This window comes from Microtus oregoni, unplaced genomic scaffold (assembly GCF_018167655.1).
Source record: "Microtus oregoni isolate MIOR12 unplaced genomic scaffold, Mior012 000031F_ref0000149, whole genome shotgun sequence".
Taxonomy (NCBI): Eukaryota; Metazoa; Chordata; class Mammalia; order Rodentia; family Cricetidae; genus Microtus; species Microtus oregoni.
In genome coordinates, this window is record NW_024543090.1 from 29,188,117 (window position 1) to 29,212,053 (window position 23,937).

General features: G+C 46.4%; 1 protein-coding gene across 1 annotated transcript in view; it reads left to right on the forward strand.

Annotated features, from left to right (window-relative positions):
• Positions 1-23,937, forward strand: part of LOC121465587 (acyl-coenzyme A oxidase-like protein) — a 300,287-nt gene that overhangs the window by 156,280 nt on the left and 120,070 nt on the right. Inside the window, exon 12 of the mRNA XM_041678830.1 lies at positions 6,102-6,255. Coding sequence (XP_041534764.1) covers positions 6,102-6,255 — 154 coding nt within the window. The remainder of the gene's footprint in view (positions 1-6,101; positions 6,256-23,937) is intronic.

Sequence of the window (23,937 nt, forward strand, 5' to 3'; positions counted from 1 at the left end):
GCAGGGAATGGAAGTCCAGGACTCCAGAAAGTACCAAGGATGAATTCTGTGGCAGGCAAAACAAGCTACCTGAGAAAACAAGCTCACATCCAACATCTGATACTTAAAATTTTCTGAATTTTTTCTTCCCTTACTGGGGCATCCTGCTACTCTGTTGCTGTGATAAATTACTAACCAAAAGCAAACTGGGGGAGAAAGGGTCTCTTTGGCTCACACTTCTCTAGACAAATCCATCACTGAGGGGAGTCAGGGCAGCAGCTAGAGAGGGGCACTGCTGACTGGCTTGCTCCCCAAGGCTTGCTCAGCTGCCTTTCTCATACAAGCCTGGACCACCTGCCCAGGAGTGGCACCACCCACAGTGGGCTGGGCCCTCCCATATCAACCATCTTTCAAAAAAAAAAAATGGCCACAGACTTGCTTACAGGCCAGTTTGATGAAGGTGCTCCCTCTTCTCAGCTGACTCGATTTTACGTCATGTTGACAAAAACTAACACAGGATTAGGCTGCTGCATATGCTGGGCGCACGGGATTAGACCTTAGGCTGCTGCACACGCTAAGCTAGTGTTATACCACTAAACTACTAGCTCAGCTCTAGCTCTGAATAATTTTGAGACTCAGTTTGGATAGAGTAAAATGCTCAAATTGCCGTGTATCATTTAGTGAGTCTAAGCAAATATGAACAGCTGTGTAACAAACATCCCTACTGAGTATGAACCATTTTTATCACCCTGGGAAGCTTCCTGGATCCCTTGAAGTTGAACCGCATGTCACCACTGTAGCTGAAAAAACACACATTCTGATTTCTATTCCTGTTGCTTAGTTTTGTTTGCTCCAGCTGAGAGAGGCCCCTGTTCTAGCTTTGGGTTTCAAGGTGAGAAATGACAAGGGATTAATGTTAATTAATGCCAAATCACAGAGCCATTCTTGTGTGACGTGTGGTGCTGTATTGTTGAACACATCACCAATCCAATTGCTCCATGGCCTTCTAAATTCCTAACTATATATTGCCTGTTTGTCATGTGTATGAGGAGGTCAGAGGTCAACCTCAGAGGCCTCGCTCCCTTCAGCTTCTAAGAAAGTAGCCAGTCCAGTTCACTGTGGCGTGGCCAAAATTGTGCTGGCTTCTCCCCTCCTCCTCTTTTCATTTTCCTTCTCCATACAGGTTATCAGACTGTGGGATTTGAGTTCCAACTTTGATGGAGGTGTGCTGCTGCCAACTGGCCTCACATTTTAGGGACTGGGTACCTTGAGGCTTGATTGGTGAAATGCTCAGAGCTTTGGGTTCTCCTCAAACAGTGGGATGGGCCAGGTCTTTAGGTATCCAAGCCGGGTGTTAGTAAGCAGCAAAAACGCTCTGCAGCCCGGGTCAGCTGGCCCCGCCTGTCCCCCTGTGTCTTGTAATAAGTCTTGAGTGGTCAGAAAGGCACAACAGAGGTGAAGTGGCATGGGCTTTTCTGGGGTTACGTAACTCGATCCCACCATTTGCTATGTGTGTGGCTTGGAATTCTGTCTCAACTCCGCATACAAAATAGTAATAATAAAACCCGACTTAGGGGCCTTTTGTAAAGATCAAATGAGTGAGGATTTGGATGTGCTCAGAGGAAAATGCTGAATGCTCAATCATGTGGGTTGTTGTGGCCATTACCCGCAAGATTCCCCAAACATTGTCCTTTTTAATCTGAGCGTTCATGTTTATGTCAGCATTAGTCACGGCTATGGAGTCAACCTTATTGTACATGAACTGAGGGATGGAGAAAATGCAGTACGTAGTCCCCAGACCTCTGTTCTCCACCCTGCCAATCCCACCTCCTGACAGTCTGTTCTCCTTCCCCTGTCACCCCAGCTGACCTCTTCAGTCCTACACTCTTGCCATCCACCTCCAACCCGGACCTCTTCACAGACCTCACCAGCAGCCTCTTGCCTGTGACGAAGTCTGAGCGCTCACTGGTGGCTCTCCTCGCGTGGGCTGTACTGCTGGACTCCAAGCTCAGTCCCTGAGCTCTCGATCCTCCCATCGGGTCCCTCCTATAGGTGCACTCCATGTCCCTGCAGCACCTGTCCCTCACACTCTTGCTTTCCTGTACTCGGACAGTCACCTTCTTAGACAAAGCTCTTCCGAGTGACTCTGAGAATAAGGAGTGGCCTAGTCCACTCTATCATCACACCAGCGTTCTTGGTTGAGGACTTGACTCCTGTGAGCATAGCAGTTGTGGGTCCATGGTTTGGCATCTTCCTATCTCACAGTGCCTGACTCTTCATAGGTTAATTCAACAAAGGAGTGAAATGACCTTGTTCAATGACATCTTATTTGACTGAGGAGGTGGTTAGTTTTGCATTTAAACCATTCTGCTAGTGTGTGGAGCAGGGATTCCATGTTGTGAAATTGCTGGCCAGGGAAGATGGTGACTGATAGCTCCCTTTGGAACCATCTAGAGAGATTTGCTGTAGAAAGAAAATCTCCTAGTTTTGAAAGAAACTAGCAACTTTTAAATAATGCTATTTGCAGTGCACCAGCTCAAAAGACTGTTGGGGTCTGCCTCTTATTTACTCCTGAACTGAATGGGCATCTCAAGCAGTCCAGGCTTGGCTCCAGACCAGGGGAGAAGGGAAGGGTGTAGAAATGCTAATATCTCTGTCTTTCAGCCGGATTCAGTCATTTAGAGAATTTTTTTCCACTCAGCACCTGTGAGGATAAATTTCAGATAAATACTAGTGCATATTCAAGTGTGTATAGTGTAGCAAGCCCTTAGGATGTAGTTGGCCACGTTGGCACTAGTTCTGTAGGCAGAGGTTGCTTGTTCGTTTTCCCACAGCCCAGACCCGAAATGATCACACAGAACTGTATTAAAACACTCCTTGGCCAATAGCTTAAGCATATTTCTAGCCAGCTCTTACATCTTAAATTAGCACATTTCTATTATTCTATACTTTACCACGAGGCTTGTGGCTTACTGGCAAGGTTCTGGCAGGCGGACAGGTGTCTGGAGGCTATGTGGCATCTCCTCTGCTCCATTACTCTCCTCCCTACATCTCTGTTCTGATTTCCTGCCTGTCTTTACTCTGTTAAGGCATTGGCCGAAAGTAGCTTTTTTATTAACCAATGGCAATAAAGCATATTTACAGCATACAGAGTGGGAATCCCACATCAATGTACGGGCTCATTCAACATCTCAAGACAGCTCAACAGAGCAGAGGTGTGTGTGTGTTCAAATGCAGAGGCCAGAGGAGCACATTGGGTGTCTTCTTCCATCTCCACTTTATTTACTTGAAACAAAGTCTCCCAGTGAATGGGAAGCTCGCTATTTTGGCTAGGCAGGCTGGCCCGCAAGCCCTGGGGACCTGCTTGCTTCTGCTATACCAGCCATTTCATTGCTACATGGCTACATACATGAGAGAAAAGAAGTCATGTGCCTCCTTTGAGATGTCCACACACATTTTCATAGTCATTTTGTCTGTAATGGTTCCAGACAGGAAGTAACTGAAATGCTCACTGACAAGCAAATACACAGCTGAAGTGTAGTCTCTGCACTACACAGAATGGAATAGTGGTTGGCAGGAGAAATTAACAGTGCCTGGCATGTGCTTGTAACAAGGATAAGTCTCAAAATAACACTAATGGAAACAAGGAAGGCACAATTCATACTGTACAGTCTACTGTAAGTCTATAGTGAGTGGCAGAGAGCATGTCCTTGGTGACCTTGGGATGCGACTGGAGGGAGGGATAGACTGCAGAAGCATGTGGGGTAATTTTGGGGTGCTGTTGAAACTGTTTTGTGGACTGATCATCTCACAAGAATGTGTAGCCATCAAATCTGTATACTTTGAATGAATCCTAAATTATTCCTCAATAATGGTGATAAGAAAAAACTTTAAGATAAAACTAATAATGAAAATTATGACGTGTAGAAAAGAAGCTATTCCTCTCTGCATAAGCTATATTTTCTATCCCTCCTTCTTCACTGATAAACATATTGGTGGCGTAATGGACAGTAAAATGACATGGAAATGCACTGTGTGGGCAAACATTCCTGCATTGCCTACACATGACACACATGAGGGAAGCAGATAGCTAGAATACATCACTGAAATAATGTAGTGTGTGCCAGTTAATGGACCCAGTTTAGCCTGTCTTCTGGGGACCCTGTGATGACAATGTGGAGGGGCCCAGCTCACAGTGGGTGGTGTCACCCCTTAGCATGTAGTCCAGTGTCATATAGGAAAGCTGGCTGACAGAAGCAGGAGAGAGCCAGTGTGCAGCTTCCTCCATGGTTTTTCTGCTCTGGGTTCCTGCTATGAATTCCTGCTCTGACTCACTTGGTGATGGACTTGGTGATGATCTGGAAGTGTGAGCCAAATAAACCCTTTCATCCCCAAGTTACCTTTGGTCATGGTGTTTATCTCGCAAACCAGTATGTGTTTAAAAGTTAACTGTGGCTCTCTGGTTTCTCTTCAGAGCATATAAATATTTTTCCTTTTATAAGTTAATGATGGGATACAATGGGTAGAATTAAATAAGACAGGAATAGGGGGAATTGAACCAAAAATGTAGGAGTAAACAGCAAATAGTTTCAGAGTAAAAGTTTTAAACTCATTTTGTTGAGAGTTCCAAAATGGCTACCTAAACAAGACCCAAACAATGCTAACAGCAGTCAACATCCCGAAGCGGACAGGGGAAATATCACAGGATTCCACGTGAGCACTCTTCAGTGTACTAGTCTAGAAATTTCCAGTAAGATTTAGATCCTGACAAGACGGTTCCTCACTTAGCATGTTGGCCACCTTGACTTTAATGCTCTTATCTAGGACCTTTCCTGTGCCCTAGAGTTTGGCTGACTATAGAGTTTAGGAAAATATTTACACCAAACATTAGTTATGCGATAATATGTTCAACGAAACTGAACATGAGGCCACACTAAAGGTAGTCCAAGAAGAGAGAAAAGGAAGACCTGTCCCTCTTCAGCTATGACATTTGGAAATACAGAAAGAAAATAAGAACTGAGGAGGTGAAAGGGCATACAAGGGGCACCAAGAAACATGACATCATACAGAAGTCACAGCCACAGAATGGCTGAAAAATAAAGGAAACCGGCAGAAGCATTTTGAAGAGGGATGAGCTTCTAGCTACTGCTGTAGCTATAGCGGTTCTTATCTCTGGGAGTCCATTCCAGTAGCCAGTGGATGCCTAGAGCCATGGATGATATCGAACTCTACACACTTAGAGTAGATTTATATAATTTATAAAATTAGGCAATGTAAGAAGCTAGCAATAATAACTAATAACAAAATAGTATAATTACAACTATGTATTGTGAATTTGCTCTGTGGATGTGATCCATCTCTCTTTCAAAATGTCTGATCTGAACAAAATGGGTCTCGTTGGCTTAAAATCAGGGAACTGGCAAGTCTGCCTTCCTTTGGAAGGCTCTAAGGAACATTCATATCCTTGACCTTTTAAAAAACTTCTTGGGCCTGCCTCATGGCTTGTCTTGCCCTCTTCTTCCATCTGCAAAGTCAGCAGTTTCCTACTGCTGTGTCACCTTGATTCTTCCCTCCTCTTCTCTGTCCCTTCCCTCTCATGCATACACTTGTGTTCCCATTGGCCTAGTTGTATCCCCTAGGACCCTAATTTAACTACACCTTGCCAGCCCCTCTTGTCATATGAGGTGGCACACGCACAGGTTCCAGAGGTAGGAACATGCCCTTCTTTGGGCCTGTTATTCTACTTACTATACAATCTGTCACAGAATTTCCAGTAGAGAGGGACTTTAAAAAACAACAAATTCACAAGGTGTGCAAAACTTTTTGTATAGTAGGTAGAAGAAAATAATGTTGAACGTGACCCTATATGTAGACTGGGAGGAAGCAAGAGAAGCATGGACCAGAGGCAGAGGCCAGAATTACCAATGAGGCTTAGGAATTGACTGCAGAAAGGAATTTGGGCAGAAAGTGAAGGAGAACATTTACAGGGGGGAGAAGGATGTGATGCAGTGGTGGTTGCAAACTGAGAGGCAGTGAAGGGGATCTTGGGGCTCATGCATGCTTCTCCCACATGGCTTTGACACGCTGCTGTGCCCACCACACATCTCTACTTTGTCTCGCAGGCATGCAGCTTTTATCCTGGACGAAAACATCTTCCAGGGGAGGGAACTCATCAACAGTCGCTCGCTGCAGGCTCTGATGGCCGGCCTGAAAGCCTACAGTACCTGGGAGACCATCAGCTGCCTACAGGACTGTCGCGAGTGCACCGGAGGCATGGTGAGTCCCGAAGCTGAGCAGGCCTGTGGGCGCCACGGTCACCAGATCTGCAGGACTCTGCAGGGTACAGCATGTAGGGGGGAACAAAATGTGTCAGGCAAAATAAGTCTTTGAATCTAAAGGAAAGTGTCACTGTCCCCAGACTCTGGGAACTTAATATTAGCTGTGACCTGTGCTTGTCCTCTTGTATGGTGTGGCAAGAACTGGTGTGGACCACGTTGGTAAAATGCTTGGCATGCGGTGGCTGACCATGAAGATCACTGGTGAATGTCACTGAACTTGAAGGTTGCAGTTGACAGGTTGGAAATGGGCACCAACACTGCAGATGCTCAAAGCTCTGCTCCATTAGTCCCATGGGGAGAACACAGGAACTGACTCCAAGAAGGAAGAATGGTGACTGCCGACACTGGAGGAGTACACTTGTGCCAGGTCCTCCAAGGTGGCCAGGGCAGTGGCTCGTTATGGCCTCCCTGAGGGACCTGACAAGTTAGAAGGCCGGTTCCCACCAGAAGCCAGGGGAGGTGGTTGTCCCTCCAGATAGGAGGATGACAGCAGCTGGGAACTGAACTGCGGGATTCTAGAGTGAGGCCAGGTGAGCAGGTGGCAGGTGAGATCTGTAGGGATCCCTCAGGCAGGGGCTGCTCACAAGGTGGTGATCAGGACACAGATAGAATTCTACACTGGCTTAGACAGTGTCCTTCTGAGAGATGCCTGAACCCCAAGGTCTGCTCACCCTCCTGTGATTGTCTGGTCACCATCTAATCCCCCTCCCTTCCCCCGCCCCCTGCTCATTCTCTACCATGGTTTGAATGTGATTTTTGTTTCCACTAAAGCTCGTGCTGGACCTTGGCTCCCTGACGGATTGCTATGGAGTGACGGGCTGTTAGGAACACTTGGGATCATGAAGGTTCTCATGAGTAAATTTTTCTTGATAGATGGAATGATTAGTTCTTCTAGAAGATGGGAGGGAGGTACAGATGGAAGTTATGAGCTCCACATCACGGCTTGGTCTTTCTGGTTACTGACCTCCATTCTGAAGCTTTCTGGAGGAGATATCTCATAAAGACAAAACGTGCCTTCAATGACCAGAAAATTTCATGGAATTTAGGATATCTGTGTCAGGAACCAGAGTCAAAGACCAAATATTAGAACAAAGGGTGTTCCCAGCACTCTACTATTTGGGAAATCACAAAGGTTTTAGGAGACCTGTGCCATGATGTGGGGGTAGAGAACCAACATATACATGCCTTATTACACAGGAGCTCTGGGCCTGGACCAACTAAAATTCTATTTCTTATTGTATCAGAGGCGTTGGCCCCCTCACACACAGACGAAGGTGGGGTGTGGTATAACTGAGGACACCAGATGAGTTGTGAGTCTGAATGAGGGGACAGAGGAGGGAAGAATTGATGAGATGAAGCTGGAATTAGGCTGGAGAAAAGGACCAATGGGTCCCGGGCATTGTTGTCTTTGGGAACTCTCCAGGGCACCACACACAGCACACTGTGTCCACAGAGGCAAAGCCTCAGCATGTGGCCTGGAATGCAGTGACCAGCAGTGTCCGCTGGTCTCTCTGGCTGCTCCTTTGTGGAGGAGAGCACTGGACAGTGAGAGCTGGGGACAAGCTCTTCATCAGCTCCCTCTAGCCTGAGGCTGGCAAGGGTGTGCAGCATGCAGAACGCACTAAAGACTAAGCAGTGGCCAACTGATAGACGAGTGGACAGACGGACTGATGGACAGAGGGGAGTAAGTAATGAAAAGAGAGAGTGGATGTCCTGTGTACCCGTTCTTCTCCAGAAACCTTGCCTCCTCCCGTCATTTTGTGCATTGTTATTATTTTACTTCAGATACTTAAACATTTTGGAGTGTGTGTTCATGGGGTGTGTGTATGCATGTGTGTGCACAGAGAGACAAGTGGTTGATACTGCTCTCTTTCTCAAACATTTTGGAGTGTGTGTTCATGGGGTGTGTGTGCATGTGTGTGCACAGAGAGACAAGCGGTTGATGCTGGTCTCTTTCTCAATCTCTACCCTCGCCTTTTGTTCACTAGTTAAATTTATGTCTGGACAGTGTTGTTTATGGCTGTGAGGCCTTGGCTGCTCACTCCCACCGTTGCCGTCCTTCATCTCCCTGCCTCGGCTCTTCATGCCTCCTCTTCCCCACAAGTCCCTTTCCTGCAGGTAGGTCTTTCTGTTTTGTGACCCACTGACCTTCACCAAGGCCACCTGTATAGTTATGATTGTAGAACTATCCTTTGGAATCTGGTGGGTCCACAACAGTTTCTCCTTCCCCAACATCCATCCATAGCCCATATTACCCCAAGGAAAGGTAGGGCCCTCTGAGTCCCTCTCCATCCATGGACAACTGTCGAAGAGTCCAGTTGTGTGCAGGCCCAGGGTAGGTGATTTCAGCTGCTGTGGGCTCATGAATTCTGTGCCACACTCAGAAAATAGTGAGTTTTTTTTCAGCCCTTCTCTCTATCATTTGGTTCTTATAATCTTTTTAAACCACCTTTCCTGGATATTTCCTGAGTCTGAATAAATGATATAAATATCTTGTTTAGGACTGAGCTCATCAATCATGGCTAGAGCAACCATCAGTCTCTCTGTTCACTGCAAAGAGAAACTTCTCTGATGCAGGCTTAGAGTAGCATATATCTATGGGTATAAACATAAATATTTAGAAAGCAGTATTATGTGATGTCAAATTATGAAAGTAACAGTAGTGAGTCTTTCCCCCAACCCCAGGGCCTATGACATCCCGAGCCATGAGTTTTTGAACAGGTTTATAGTATACTGTACCAGGCATGAATTCTCTTCTGTGGCCTTAAATCTATTCAGGGCTTTGCCATTTACCCACCACAATAGCCATGACACTATTGTACCAGGGATTGCATTTTGCCTGGCAGGTTAGTATGATGGATTGAAGGATTCCCATCCGTGTAGGGCTGTTTGTCACTTTTCTCCTCTAGCATCTTGCATAGCCCCTCCCCGCAGGCAGCAGGCAGGCTAGTCAGCAGAAAGGGGACTTCTCTCCATCCTGCTACCAGGTGTGATCGCTGACTTAGCTAGACAGGCTGGCCAGTGAGCTCCGAGATTCATCTCTCCAGTGCTGAGATTAGAGGTGCCCACACAGCTCTCTGCACGGGGGGTGGGATTAGAGGTGCCCACACAGCTCTCTGCACAGGGGCTGGGATTAGAGGTGCCCACACAGCTCTCTGCACGGGGGCTGGGATTAGAGGTGCCCACACAGCTCTCTGCATGGGGGCTGGGGTTCTGGACTCGGCCTCTCAGGCTTGTCCTGCAGACACTTTACTGACTGGGGCATCGTTACTTTTTAGGGCGCAAACAGCAGTCCTGGGCTTTGGTTAGTCGGCCGCTCATTGTGGGGAATGACAAATCTGATGTCATGACTAGCATGAGAGTGGAAAACGTGAGGAGAGGAGGGAAAGTCATACAATGTGCCAGGATTTGAACCTATCTGGTACTGATCTTTGCCTCGTCCCTCACCCACGAGCAGTTCTTCTAACCTGTGGATGCCACCCCCCCGCCCCACCTTTCCTACTTGTCACCTAGTATGAATGTCACCTAGGGAGGGCAGCTTATTTCCTCAGTGAAGCCATTGTATCGCCACATGTGTTAGGTTACCTTCCCTAATAACAAGAGCAATACACACCCACTGTAGAAGTTTTTGAAAATACAGAAAAACACAGAGAAGAAAGTAAGTGTTCTCTCCACCTATGCTTCCAAGCTGTAACTGGTTTCTGAGCCTCATTATTTGTATGCACTGTGTGTGTTTAGGGTTTTATGTCCGCTCTTCTCATCCATGAATGGGCAGGGACGTTGCTTCTGATCTCACTTGTGCAGTAGTTTCCATGACTGGTATCATTCATGATGTAGGTGTAACACAATTCAACTAGCCAACCTTCAGGTATGTAAAAATTGTCATGATCATAAAAATATTCTAGCACCTAACTTTGGTGGTGATTTTTTTTGAAGGCAAAACATCCAATTTTTATTACTTTAGATACAACGGTTTGATTGTCTCAGTTCATCTGTGCTTCAACATAGTAGATTTTCAGTGACTTGTGATGGTTACAAAATGTCAGGCACATTTTGGGAGCATTGATATTTGTCATAATTAAAGCAATATTTCAAACATTAAATCAATAGCTATCAAAAAAGAAAGTGGTTATTTTAAACAATGTCAACTTCCTTATTCCAGACTTGAGAAAGGAGAAGAGGGGAGGGGCGGGGAGGGAAGGGAAGGGGAAGAAGAGAAAAGAGAGAGGATTAATCAGTTCTGTGGTGTATATGTGTCTCATTTACCACCTCAGATGGTGGTGGTGATTTTTGTGCATATTCTATGTCCTTGGGATCCTGTATTTAAACAAAACCGACACCGTGAACAAAGGGTGTGCTTATTTCTGCTCCCACCTGCAATCAAACACTGTGTGTCTAGATCAGTGGCTGATGGAGGAAGGTCATTGGTTAAATTAACTGCCTTGGCCCTGATAGGTTAAAACATAGGCGGGTGGAGTAAACAGAACAGAATGCTGGGAGGAAGAGGAAGTGAGCTCAGACTCGACAGCTCTGCTCTCTGGAGCAGAGATGCCATGCTCCCCTCTCCCGGGCAGACGCGATAGCTCTGCTCTCTGAGGCACACGTGATGAAGCTCCGACCCAGGATGGACATAGGCTAGAATCTTCCTGGTAAGCACACCTCGTGGTGCTACATAGATTATTAGAAATGGGTTAAGAGGCTGAAACTAATGGGCCAGGCAGTGTTTAAAAGAATACAGTTTATGTGTTGTTATTTCGGGGCATAAACTAGCTAGGAGCCGGGCAGTGGGAAGAGGCTCGCAGCTCCCACATCAAGTGGCTTTCAAGTTCTCTCGGACGTGACCCCAAATAAAATGTACACTTTTCATTAAAATCCAAAAATTACACACACACACACACACACACACACACACACACACACACACGTAATGACACTGATTTTCCTATCCTGATGTGCTCTAGTAATTTCTTTTTGTTTTGAGAAGAGCAGGTCACCATGCATTCCCTTGACTCAGGACCTGCTGGTGCGTCACACCTTGCCATGTGTAAAACACAGTCAACCTCACCCATCAACCCTAGACTCTTAGTCTAGGCAGGTGGGGCCTTGCCACAGGGTGTGACCCCTAAGCTACAATTTTGGGGGATACATAGTCTAGCCCTGGCAGTGGGATACCTTCTGTGACTAGACGGTTTCTACTTTTAACTGTTGGTATTTAAGATTTTGTTTTTTAAAGGTGAGGAAGAATGAACGCCCCTAATTATCTCCTAAGAACCAACATAATATAGTAACCATTTTTTTTCCTACCTGCCTGCCTGAGAGTTTCCCCATCTCAGTACAGCTGCTCTTGAATATCTCTGTGAGAGTCTTGAGTTCCTGAGACTCCTTTAGTCTACAAATGGATATTTCCAATAACACGCAATGGCTGACTTTAATATCATAACTACTCTGTGTTGGGAAATATGGAGAAGATCTTTGGCGGTTGTTTTTATAGTGGTTTGTCAGTTCTTGCCTTTGTGGGTAGGGGGGGAGGCTACATCTTGGAAAAATAATATTTTGCTGCTTAAAGAATCTTCTCAGGTCTTAGAGATGTAGCTCAGAGATAGAACACTTGGCCTCCAATCGCAAGGCCCTGAGTTCAAGCCCTAGGACTGCCAGACAAACCACACAGCAAGACTCTTCTCAATGATGTTGACAAATGCAAGATGCGAGAAGAAGGGAGATTCTCAAGTGAAGCCATTTCTAATTCTTTGCTTCCAGGCTCTCATTTCTCTGATGAGTTCTGCCCTTGTAGCATTGCTGGTCCTTTTTTGAGTGCAAAGCCCAGGATGCATGGCTTTCATACAAAGAAAGAAAATGTTTTCCTGGTCTATTATAAAGTGACCCTTGCCATTTGGAATTGTCATAGTTCAAGTTCATGTGAACACATCACACCTCATGACTAAGGATGACTAGGAGGTAGGGGTATACACTCTCTCTATTAGGCACTAACCCTAGGACACATACCCTTGTTTAGGGGTGGTGGGAAGCAGGTTCTGGGCTCTGTGTGTGGCATTGGGAGGCTTAGAGACTTTGACACCAGAATTATTAAGGAATTTCTAGCTGTGTTTGAGTAACAGGCAACAGATTTACCTTATGACCTAAATGGCAACAAAAGGCAAGCAATAAGACAGGGTAAGATGGTTCTGAAAATTTTCCTGCCTCGGAAAATTGTCTGTCAGTTACTCTAGGCATTAGCCAAAGTTGGTTGCTTCAACATTGCAAATGAGACTTTGAGTGATTGCCTAAGTAGCCAGTTGTCTCTGTCAGCTACTGTACATTTTTAGAAGCGCTTGATTGCACTTCCTGCCTTCTCAAGCAATATTATCTCCCTTCTCAGTCCTTCGGTGGGGTTGAAGATCAGATAGACAGAGTTACCTTCCTTGTATGATCTAGCCAAGCCATTTCTAATACAAAACTTAGACTTCTTAGGATAAAATGATTATTAAATCATTTAGCATATGCTCCTTGCTTGATATTGTTTATGCTGGCTGTAATTCTAATTTTTATACTTGGTATCTGTTCTTAGTGTATATAGTTTTGTATTGGGTTTGGAACTCTCTTATTTAGACAAAAGGGGGAGGTGATGGGGAACCTTCTTCAGCCAATGGCCTTTAAGAGGCTGGACCATGTTGGGGCATGATTTAGAGTACCAAAAAGCTGTGGCCCTGCCCTGCTCAGCCTCTTCTTCCCGAGAGCCACACCTGGATGTTGGACCTCATTCTTATTTCCTCACTGTGAGCCATGAATTCCCTTTTAATAAAGAAAAATCTTAAAACACTCTATCTGGAGTTATCCTGGGATTATTTGACTCATGTCCCCCCACCTTTGATGCATTCTGCATCACGTCTAGGCTGTACTTACAGAGAGGAAACCGAGGTAGCTTCCAGTGAACTCCGTGTTGAAGACATGGAGCTGAAGGCCCAAGGAGACCAAGGCATGTGAGCTCACAGGACCGATTAACAGACCCAGCGATAACTCACATCTACGGTGGCTTCCTGTAAGGAGTGGCCAGCACCTCTTAGTGCCTGCGTGTGTGTTACTAAAATTTATCCCCGGGTATGCACCCCATCTACCCCTCCTTCTAGGGAGCCAACCAGTGTAGGGTTCTACCACAGTTCGCCCTGGGGACCAGTGAATGTATTGGGATTACTCATAGGATACAAGTGCATGGTTACTAACAGGAGCATGACTAACTTCAAAACAGCTGAAGAGAAAAGTCTTCGCCCAGTATGGCTGACGGAGCCATAAATGAAGAGCCCCACCTATGTGTTCTAGTCTAGACCCCAGGCCATAGCCAATAAGGACAAAATTGCATGCAGATGACTGGGAGATGTTGCTGAGCTACCTGGTGAGGGTCTAATGGCCTTTCCCACCCCCCTTCTCTGGGGAATGGCAGCAGTCCACAGACCTGATGGCGAAGGGCTCTCTCTCAGCTGACCTCTGACCTCTGGAAGATGGCAGCAGTATGGCTCAGAGGGTAGCTCCTTATGTGTGTGAGGGCGTGCCTCAAAGCTGAGCAAGCAGTCTCTCAGAAGTATCGAGGAACGGTGCTCAGTGCTCACACTGGTCTGGGAGGATTGTTTTCACCATTTTTACAAAGAAATATTCCATATGAAAGGATTGCGTGTAAAATTGACAGCAGATTTCTCACAGCAAGGCAAATCAGAGGATGTAAAATAGTATTTTTTAAAGTTATGATTGAGACATAAAGCAACCTAAACTTATGCATCCAACAAAATTATGTTTCAAAAACAGAGGTATAATAAAGATACATCATGCAATTGCAAAAGTTCAAAGAATTAGCCACCAACAGACTATTGCTATAGGAAATATTAAGAGGAATTCTTTGGGTAAAATGTAAAGGATCCCAGCCTAAAAGTATAAAATTAGCAAGTACATGGATCAACAAGTAAGGTGTTTTTTCAGCATTTAGGGTTGCACAGACACACACCAGAAGTTTGGAAACAGAGTTCCACTGTGTAGCCCAGACTGGTCTCTTGCTCCTCTGAGTATTGGGATTACCGGCCTGCACTACTCTCCCAGTTTAAACATCTTTAATGAGCACATTACTTAAACAAAAGTGATAACCTTTTAGCCTGAGGTCAAGATGGAAGTGCAGTGCTTCAATCCTCTGGCTTTGGGCTGGAATCAAGTGTGACGAAATACGTACAAAGGGCACAGGCAAAGAGCCCTGCTATTGCAAGGCTCTCAGGCCACACACAGGGCCGTGCAACAGCGCTCAAAAGTCTACTGGGAACAGTTAAAGGTAAACTCAGGCTGAGCTTTCCTTGTTTGGGATGTTTAGGACCAGGAGTGTTTCAAGTTTGGGGATTTTCTGGATCTTGGAATATTTTCAGACTTTCCTGCATTGAAATGCTAAAAGCACTTTGAAATCTGAAGTCTCTTCCAGATTTTAGAGCATTTGGGATTTCCGAGTGTTATACTATAAGCACTGAGATCTCTGCCAGAAAAATACAACAAGATGTATAACTAGCATGTGGTTAAAATGGAATTTGAACAGTACCAAAGTAATCAGAAAGAAGGCGGGGAAGCAATGAGAATATGGAGCCAAAGATGTTAAATAGCTTGTTCTTTAAGCACTAAATGGGGCCCCAGCCTGTCTTAGAAGCAAAGCCCCCCTTTTATATCCCTGGTTCATATGCAAATTGGGTTGTGCTGGCTCACCCTCCACTTAGTAAAGAATGTGGGTGCCAAGGAGAAGTAAGGACTCACAGAATAGCTGAGTCCTCCCCAGTGGGTGAGCAGTTTGAATCTGATCTGTGACTTGGCAGTTGTGTGAACTTGGGCAGGCCCCTCACCTGCCTGAGCCTGTTTCGCGGAGTCTGTAGGAAGTCTGGAGTCAGTGGAGTCCACCCGCTGGGCTGCATCTTCTTTTTCTAGTAGCCCCTTTGAGACAGCTCCCTGATGTTCCCTTCAGAGGGAGGTGAGATGGGCGTGGTTAAATCCATCACCCCAGTCCTCTCCTGTGAAGAGGGAGGGGCAAGGCCAAGCCAGTTTTTCTAGTAGCCCCTTTGAGACAGCTCCCTAATGTTCCCTTCAGAGGGAGGTGAGATGGGCGTGGTTAAATCCATCACCCCAGTCCTCTCCTGTGAGGGAGGGAGGGGCGAAGTCAAGCCAGTTTTTGGTGGGCCGCATTTCAGCCTCATATCTTAGTATGGAAGGGAGGAGCCAAGCTGGCCTAGTTCAGATGTGATGAAACCCTTGGCTTTGCCTTATGGGTAACTGGCCATTGGACGCTTTACTCTACTGCCTCTGGTTGGTCACGTAGCCAGAACTCCCACCTTGCTTCTCCTTGTCACCCGCATTTTTTCTTTAAGGATTGATGGGGTCCATCAAGTTCTCGGGACCTGCTGCTATGAAGCAATTCTTGCACATTGCCTCTTGACCCAGTTGGAGTGCCTAGACTGAACTCTCTAAGGTCACCCAGTGGAGAAATGGCCTTGCTTTTACACTTCTGTCTCTGTGAACTTATGAAAGAGACATCTTGTCATTGCAGAGGTACTACTGTGTTTGGAATCTCATGGTCAAGGCTCTGACCTTGGCTCCTCCCATTGAGGGCCTCAGTTTCTCAACTCTTAAATCCCAGGACCTGAATAAGAATCCAGTAAATGCAGCCAGTCCTCTGCACCCACTTATCCATCCCTGCCTCTCCCCAGCTGCAGATGGAAAGTATTCAGGAAATAACTGTGCTTGAACTAGACATGTTCAGACTCTTCTTCTTATGACTCCCTAATCAATATCATATCACAAACATTTATGTAGCATTCATATGACACTAGGTCTGAGAAGCAATCTGGAAATGATTTAATATATATAGGAGGCTGTGCAAAGGTTAAGTGTAAACACTATGCCATTTTATGTAAAGGATTTGAACATCCGAGATTAGGGTACCTGCATAGGTTCTGGAGCTAATCCTCCATAGACACCGAGGGACACTGTACTTGATTCTCCTTACACTGAAGGACAACTGGACTTGATTCTTCCTCCTTTCTCATTTATGGGATGACATAACAGATCATACTGATGAATCCCAACCTTATTCCCTTCCTTCTCCATCACAACTTACTGAACACAAGTGGGAGCCACCTGGTTGGAGTCCTCAGGATAAGGCTTTGGACTGTGGAGTCCGAGCACAAAGCCTCAGGGTCTACAGAAACAGGCCTGGAGTTCTGACTCAGCTTGGGGCCTTGCCGACTCCTTAAAAGGATAGAGCCCTTGGGTGGCAACTGTACCTGAATGCCCATAGCTACATCTTGTGGCCACTGTCTTGGCCACAGAAGGTCCCAATCTCGTGCTTACTGTGTCCTTGAGAGCAGTTTCGCCAGCAGGATTTCATGTCCCACTTCCACCTATAGACCATGCTTATTCTGCCTCTCACTTGCTCCGTTTCTCCTCTGCGTGTTCCAGAATCCCACATAGAAGAGCAGAATTGGCAAAAATGAGTAAAGAAACAATGGAACAAAACTGAGCAGGACGGTCTCTGAGGAGATGTGTGATCCAGCATAATGATAAGGTTATCAGCAAACATGCCTTGACCCCGTCTTTCATGTTTCACATGGAGCTGCTGTTTGCTGTTGGGGATAAAATGCAGCTGGGTGAAGCCTGAGTGATTACATTCCGCGATTGCATAAGGCAACACTGAGCTGGTGCTTGTAAGCTGACAAACGAGAGGCGTGTGGTACACAGGCCCTGCTTATTCAGTAGACTGCACCCTAAGGCTGATTCCTCGGGGAGATTCAACACCACCTCATTTATCTGGCATCGGCCAACCTGGGAACAGATCCAAGGCCTGACATAAACAGAACAGATCTCTGGGAAGCCCAGAGATGTCTAGAAGCTTTGCTCCCCTCCTGAAGGAGCCTGGCCCGTCTGCTGTGAGCTAGCTGTGTTGGTGCTTACACTCAGCTCCCCCTCAGGTACTCAGCAGAGGGAGAATAGAGGTTCTTTGAGTGCAGGTGCCTAAGAACGCCCAGAAGTACCCACTGGTGGCTCAGAAGATTCTAAAGGACTATATGCTTTTGTTTTTTTTTTTTTCAAAGCAGGGTTTAACAGCCCTAGCTGTCCTGGAACTCGTTCTGTAGACCAGGCTGGCTTCAGACTCACAGGCCTGCTTCTGCCTCCTGAATGCTGGGACTAAAGGTGTGTGCTAACATGCTTGTCTAAGAACTATACTTTTTAAAAAATGACTTAAAAAATCCAAGAATATAGAGGGACCTCTGGCCAGCCATGAGAAGGAGTCTAACGTCATCAGGAACAAGGAGGTCACCCTGTCACCCAGCAGTGCAGGCTCTCTGTGGGCAAACAGGCTAGCACCTGAAGGAACAATTGATTGATGATCACCCATCCTTTTGGGTCCTATAGATGTATTATCTCCTAGAACAAAGTTCTCAACCTGTGGGTCGTATCAGATATTTACATTACTATTCATAACAGTAGCAAAATTACAGTTATGAAGTAGTAATAAAAATAATTTTGTGGTTGGAGTGACCATAGCTTGAGAAACTTTACTAAAGGGTCACAGAATCAGGAAGGTTGAGAATCACTGGCCTAGAGGAAAAAGATAGCATTTATTTAAACCCTCAGCTTTTACAGCAATTTGAAGGATATGTACTTTTCAAAACAGACAAGTAGGTCAGCCTGACTCAGGTCTGTGTTGACAGAGACTGTTGTTTGGCTCCCTGTCCAAACTGTGGAGAAGAAACAGGGCCAAGAACAATCTTGGCTGGTGCCTGGGTCACATGTTGTGAGTGATGCTGCTGAAGGATTCTGGCTCTGAAAGTCATGTTAGCTGGGACTGCATTTGTGTGTAGGGTTAGAGCGTGCTGCAGGTTAGAGTCTGCTGCAGGTTAGTGTCTGCTGCAGGTTAGTGTCTGCTGCAGGTTAGAGTCTGCTGCAGGTTAGTCTGCTGCAGGTTAGAGTCTGCTGCAGGTTAGAGTCTGCTGCAGGTTAGAGTCTGCTGCAGGTTAGTGTCTGCTGCAGGTTAGAGTCTGCTGCAGGTTAGTGTCTGCTGCAGGTTAGTGTCTGCTGCAGGTTAGAGTCTGCTGCAGGTTAGTGTCTGCTGCAGGTTAGAGTCTGCTGCAGGTTAGAGTCTGCTGCAGGTTAGTGTCTGCTGCAGGTTAGAGTCTGCTGCAGGTTAGTCTGCTGCAGGTTAGAGTCTGCTGCAGGTTAGTGTCTGCTGCAGGTTAGTGTCTGCTGCAGGTTAGAGTCTGCTGCAGGTTAGAGTCTGCTGCAGGTTAGAGTCTGCTGCAGGTTAGAGTCTGCTGCAGGTTAGAGTCTGCTGCAGGTTAGTGTCTGCTGCAGGTTAGTCTGCTGCAGGTTAGTGTCTGCTGCAGGTTAGAGTCTGCTGCAGGTTAGTGTCTGCTGCAGGTTAGAGTCTGCTGCAGGTTAGTGTCTGCTGCAGGTTAGTGTCTGCTGCAGGTTAGAGTCTGCTGCAGGTTAGTCTGCTGCAGGTTAGAGTCTGCTGCAGGTTAGAGTCTGCTGCAGGTTAGAGTCTGCTGCAGGTTAGAGTCTGCTGCAGGTTAGAGTCTGCTGCAGGTTAGTGTCTGCTGCAGGTTAGTGTCTGCTGCAGGTTAGAGTCTGCTGCAGGTTAGTGTCTGCTGCAGGTTAGAGTCTGCTGCAGGTTAGAGTCTGCTGCAGGTTAGAGTCTGCTGCAGGTTAGAGTCTGCTGCAGGTTAGTGTCTGCTGCAGGTTAGAGTCTGCTGCAGGTTAGTGTCTGCTGCAGGTTAGTGTCTGCTGCAGGTTAGAGTCTGCTGCAGGTTAGTGTCTGCTGCAGGTTAGTGTCTGCTGCAGGTTAGAGTCTGCTGCAGGTTAGTCTGCTGCAGGTTAGAGTCTGCTGCAGGTTAGAGTCTGCTGCAGGTTAGAGTCTGCTGCAGGTTAGTGTCTGCTGCAGGTTAGAGTCTGCTGCAGGTTAGTGTCTGCTGCAGGTTAGTGTCTGCTGCAGGTTAGAGTCTGCTGCAGGTTAGTGTCTGCTGCAGGTTAGAGTCTGCTGCAGGTTAGAGTCTGCTGCAGGTTAGTGTCTGCTGCAGGTTAGAGTCTGCTGCAGGTTAGTCTGCTGCAGGTTAGAGTCTGCTGCAGGTTAGTGTCTGCTGCAGGTTAGAGTCTGCTGCAGGTTAGAGTCTGCTGCAGGTTAGAGTCTGCTGCAGGTTAGAGTCTGCTGCAGGTTAGAGTCTGCTGCAGGTTAGTGTCTGCTGCAGGTTAGTCTGCTGCAGGTTAGTGTCTGCTGCAGGTTAGAGTCTGCTGCAGGTTAGTGTCTGCTGCAGGTTAGAGTCTGCTGCAGGTTAGTGTCTGCTGCAGGTTAGTGTCTGCTGCAGGTTAGTGTCTGCTGCAGGTTAGAGTCTGCTGCAGGTTAGAGTCTGCTGCAGGTTAGAGTCTGCTGCAGGTTAGTGTCTGCTGCAGGTTAGAGTCTGCTGCAGGTTAGAGTCTGCTGTAGGTTAGTGTCTGCTGCAGGTTAGTGTCTGCTGCAGGTTAGTCTGCTGCAGGTTAGTGTCTGCTGCAGGTTAGAGTCTGCTGCAGGTTAGTGTCTGCTGCAGGTTAGAGTCTGCTGCAGGTTAGTGTCTGCTGCAGGTTAGTGTCTGCTGCAGGTTAGAGCCTGCTGCAGGTTAGTGTCTGCTGCAGGTTAGAGTCTGCTGCAGGTTAGTGTCTGCTGCAGGTTAGTCTGCTGCAGGTTAGAGTCTGCTGCAGGTTAGAGTCTGCTGCAGGTTAGAGTCTGCTGCAGGTTAGTCTGCTGCAGGTTAGTCTGCTGCAGGTTAGTCTGCTGCAGGTTAGAGTCTGCTGCAGGTTAGAGTCTGCTGCAGGTTAGAGTCTGCTGCAGGTTAGTCTGCTGCAGGTTAGAGTCTGCTGCAGGTTAGAGTCTGCTGCAGGTTAGTCTGCTGCAAATTAGTATCTGTTGCAGGTAAGGGTCTGTCTGCTGCAGTGTGAGGGCCTGCTGCAGTGTGAGAGTCTGCTGCAGGTTAGGGTGCTGGATTACAGTGGGGGTGGGAGCAGGTGGAAGAGTTCTTACTCAGTGCAGGAAATGTCAAAGCTTCACAGAAGGGTTTTTCTAAGGTCCAAGTGTTGATTTTGCTGTGGTCGACACTTGCAACCTTGTCAGCCCTGGTTCGCTCTGCATTATCCGGATTCTTCTAGAATTCATCATGGTTGCTGACCAGCTCTTTGCCTTTCTCGTTTATCAGAAAACCCTTTCTGTTAAGTATTGAGATTCTCCCATAAGAATCAATTACTCTAGAGCTTTGGACTGAAACCTAGGCCTTTTTTAGACTCTTTAAGTCACTATCTGAAGATTGCTTGCAGTGATAACTGAATACAACACAGTAAGAATCACCTTGTGATCTCAATGATTTCTCAGCATTGTTCCAAGCTCAGAGGAATCAACTCTTGCTTTCCGAAAGGAGTTTTGCTTTTGAAGTGAGATGACTAACAATATCTGCATGTGTGCGTGCAGGCACAAGTACCATGTGTGCGGAGGTGAGGACGACTTTCAGGAGTCAGTTCTTGTTCCTCACTGTCAGATGGGGGTGGAACTCATGTCATACAGTATGCTCCAAGCTCTTATCTGCTGAGTCACCTCACTGGCCCAGAAGTTTTCACATCTGCCTGTTTTATTCTGAGCCCCTGAAATGTCAAGTACCTGGGCTGTGTCGATGGCCAAGGAGCAGAGACTGTTGTCCTGTGACTTAGCCCCAACTGGAACGGCAAGGGGTAAGACGCCACCTCTCAGATCTAATGAAAGGAGGCAGATGTTCTAAACCAGCCCTTCGCCTAGTACCAGGTGTGATGATGCACACCTGTAATCCTGGTTCAAGAAACAGAGGCAGGCAGGAAGATCCATGGGTCCAAGGCCAGTGGCCTGGGATGCACAGTGAAACCATGTCAAACACACACACATGCTATAGAAATGAACACTTTACATTGGTATGGACTTTGACTTTGGTTTATTGATACAAATTTAAGGTTTTGTTAATACACACACACACACAGAGTTTACAAATGGCGCCTCTGTTGGTTTCTTTGGGACTGACTGGTTGTGGGACCAGGCAGGACAGAAACTTCTTTACACACACACACACACACACACACACACACACACACACACACAGAGAGAGAGAGAGAGAGAGAGAGAGAGAGAGAGAGAGAACAAAGACTGGCTCTTAAGTGGGGTCAGTCTCTGAGAATGGGCTTTGCACGTGGGCAGGTGAGTTCTCAGGGAGAAGAGTGAGCTCCATGCAGGGGTAGACTTGGTTGGGAAATTTTTTAAAAAATGAGATAAATAAATACATAAGTTAGTATGTTTTTAATTTAAAAACAGATATCAGGCCTTCCAGATCCAAGGACCCTGCCCCTGATTTAGGTTTCTGCTTTGTGAGTGTGTATGTTGGGAGGTCATGGAGCTTTGTTCTTTGGCTCTCTGTGTTAGTGACCCACACTTAATTCTTATTTAGCATAGTGCATGTTTTTTTAAAAACAGGCATCTTTGTCTCTAGTGATTTTTCAGTGGGGGCGGGGGAGGGTCATCCCTGTACATGAAAGTCTCTGTGTTATCACTCTGACAGTCTTGTGCTAATGGGTCCCATCTTGTTAGGCAAATTAGAGTGTGCTGTACAGGCAGTAAAACTGACCCTTGTTGCTGATAAAGGGAAGAGAAATTGCTACAGTGACACAAGGATAATTAATTTCATTGGCAACATTCCTCTGAAAGTCTCAGCCCCAGCTTCTTAGGGCCGAAAGTAAGGTGATTATAAATTTTATACAGAATGGAGAGCGTCCAGACGTACGAGTGAATAACGGATGTGGCTGGCATGTAACCTGGGCTGCCTTGCCAAATTTGGAGTCTGCTGTGCAGTTCCTTCTCCTCTTGTGAGATAACTCATAACTCTCTAAAAGGATCCACCCTATATCAGGGGGAACCAAAGGGGGTGGAGGCAGTAAGGCTTCACAGTTGACTTCAGAGGGGTGATCATTTCAGCTAAAAGCCTTCTGGGTGAAAAGTAGGAGAGACTTGTTACTGCTTACTCAAGCCAGAAGAAGAATCCATCTTAGGAAGGGAGGGGAAAAGAAAGAAGCAGAGAGAGTGAGGGGGAGGGCCAGGAGGACAGGAAGAGGGAGGGCGAAAATTCAGGTCTTAGGAGAGTTAAGAGCCAGGAGGGGTTGGGAGCCCCCACATCCATCCCTCCAGATCCCCAGATTCACCTTAGTATCTCTCAGTATCTGCCCATTCTTCTTCTTTCCGGCATCTCTGACTTCCCTTTGGCTATGGAGGATATAGGCTGAGCTGTGTACTGCAAAACCTCAGAAGTCTGAAATGCTACAAAACAGAAAACTGTCTGAATATCAACATGATGACACAAGGTGGAAAAAGTATCTATCTCACACCCAATCTTCCTGACAAGTGTGAACTAGAAGGCAAGCCCACAGAGCACTGTGTCAAATGACCTTTAGACTGTGTGCACAAGGCACCTAGGAAGCAGACATTTGGTGCTTCGGATTGGATTCCACTCCCAGATGTCCTGACTTGATTTCTGTGTCTGTGATAAGACACTCACTAAAAACAGCCTACCTATCCTAGTTCAAGTCTCTCACTGAAGGAACCAGGGCAGGAACTCTGGAAACGGAGCATCTACTACCCTCTCTACAACAGCTCCTCCGGTGTATGAAACTAACCTTTGTCACCGATACATAGACACATTGATTATGTGTCCAGCAACCACGTTAAACTGTCATGATTGTCCTAATAATTGGTTTATAGTTTTCTGGCTTTCTCTAAGATGATGATTGTATCGCCTGCGAGAAATGATAGCTTTGCTTCTTCCTTTTCAATTTTTGCTCTTACTTTGTCTCTTACCATGGAAGTGGTGAGGATTTCCTGTGGTGGTAGCTGGTTAAACACCTACATTTGCATTTTGGTCTTGCACAAACTACTCTCTTAAGGAAGGCCTTTGCTGCAGTTTGGGTATGGCACGTTCCCCCATAGGTTCACCTGCTTTAATGCTTGCTCCCTAGTTTTGCTGCTGTTTGGGAAGATATGGAACCTTTAGGAGGTAGCAGCTTACTGCAGGACTATGTCAGTGGGCGTGGCCTCTGGTGGTCCCCTTGCAGTTCTCTTTCTGCTTCCTGTGTCCAGATGCGATGTCCAGCCCATTTCTTGCACCTGCTGCTGTGTGTTTCCCACCATGATGGCTCTGTTCCTCTGGAGCTGTAAGCTGAGACAAACCCTTTCTCCCCTGAGCTTTTTATTAGGTCTTTTTATCATAGAAAATAAACTGATCTAGTCTGTCGTACTCCTGGTTTAGGAACAGATGTGTATATATGTGGGTTTATATTATTGGTTAGTTTTAAAGTCTGGGTCTATGGAGTTATCTGCATTTTTTGTTGTGATGATAACATCTTTTCCCCTCTGAATTCTGTGGTCAAACCCTGAGCTTGTGGATGTAACACAGCTTAGCTATCCACCTTGCGTATAATATGTGTGCTGTTGTCTTGCTGATACAGGTTTGGGGTTTTCCGTCAGCAACTGAGTAAGGCTAGCTCATGTCCTTCTTTTCTGGGAGTGCCCTTCTCTTGATTG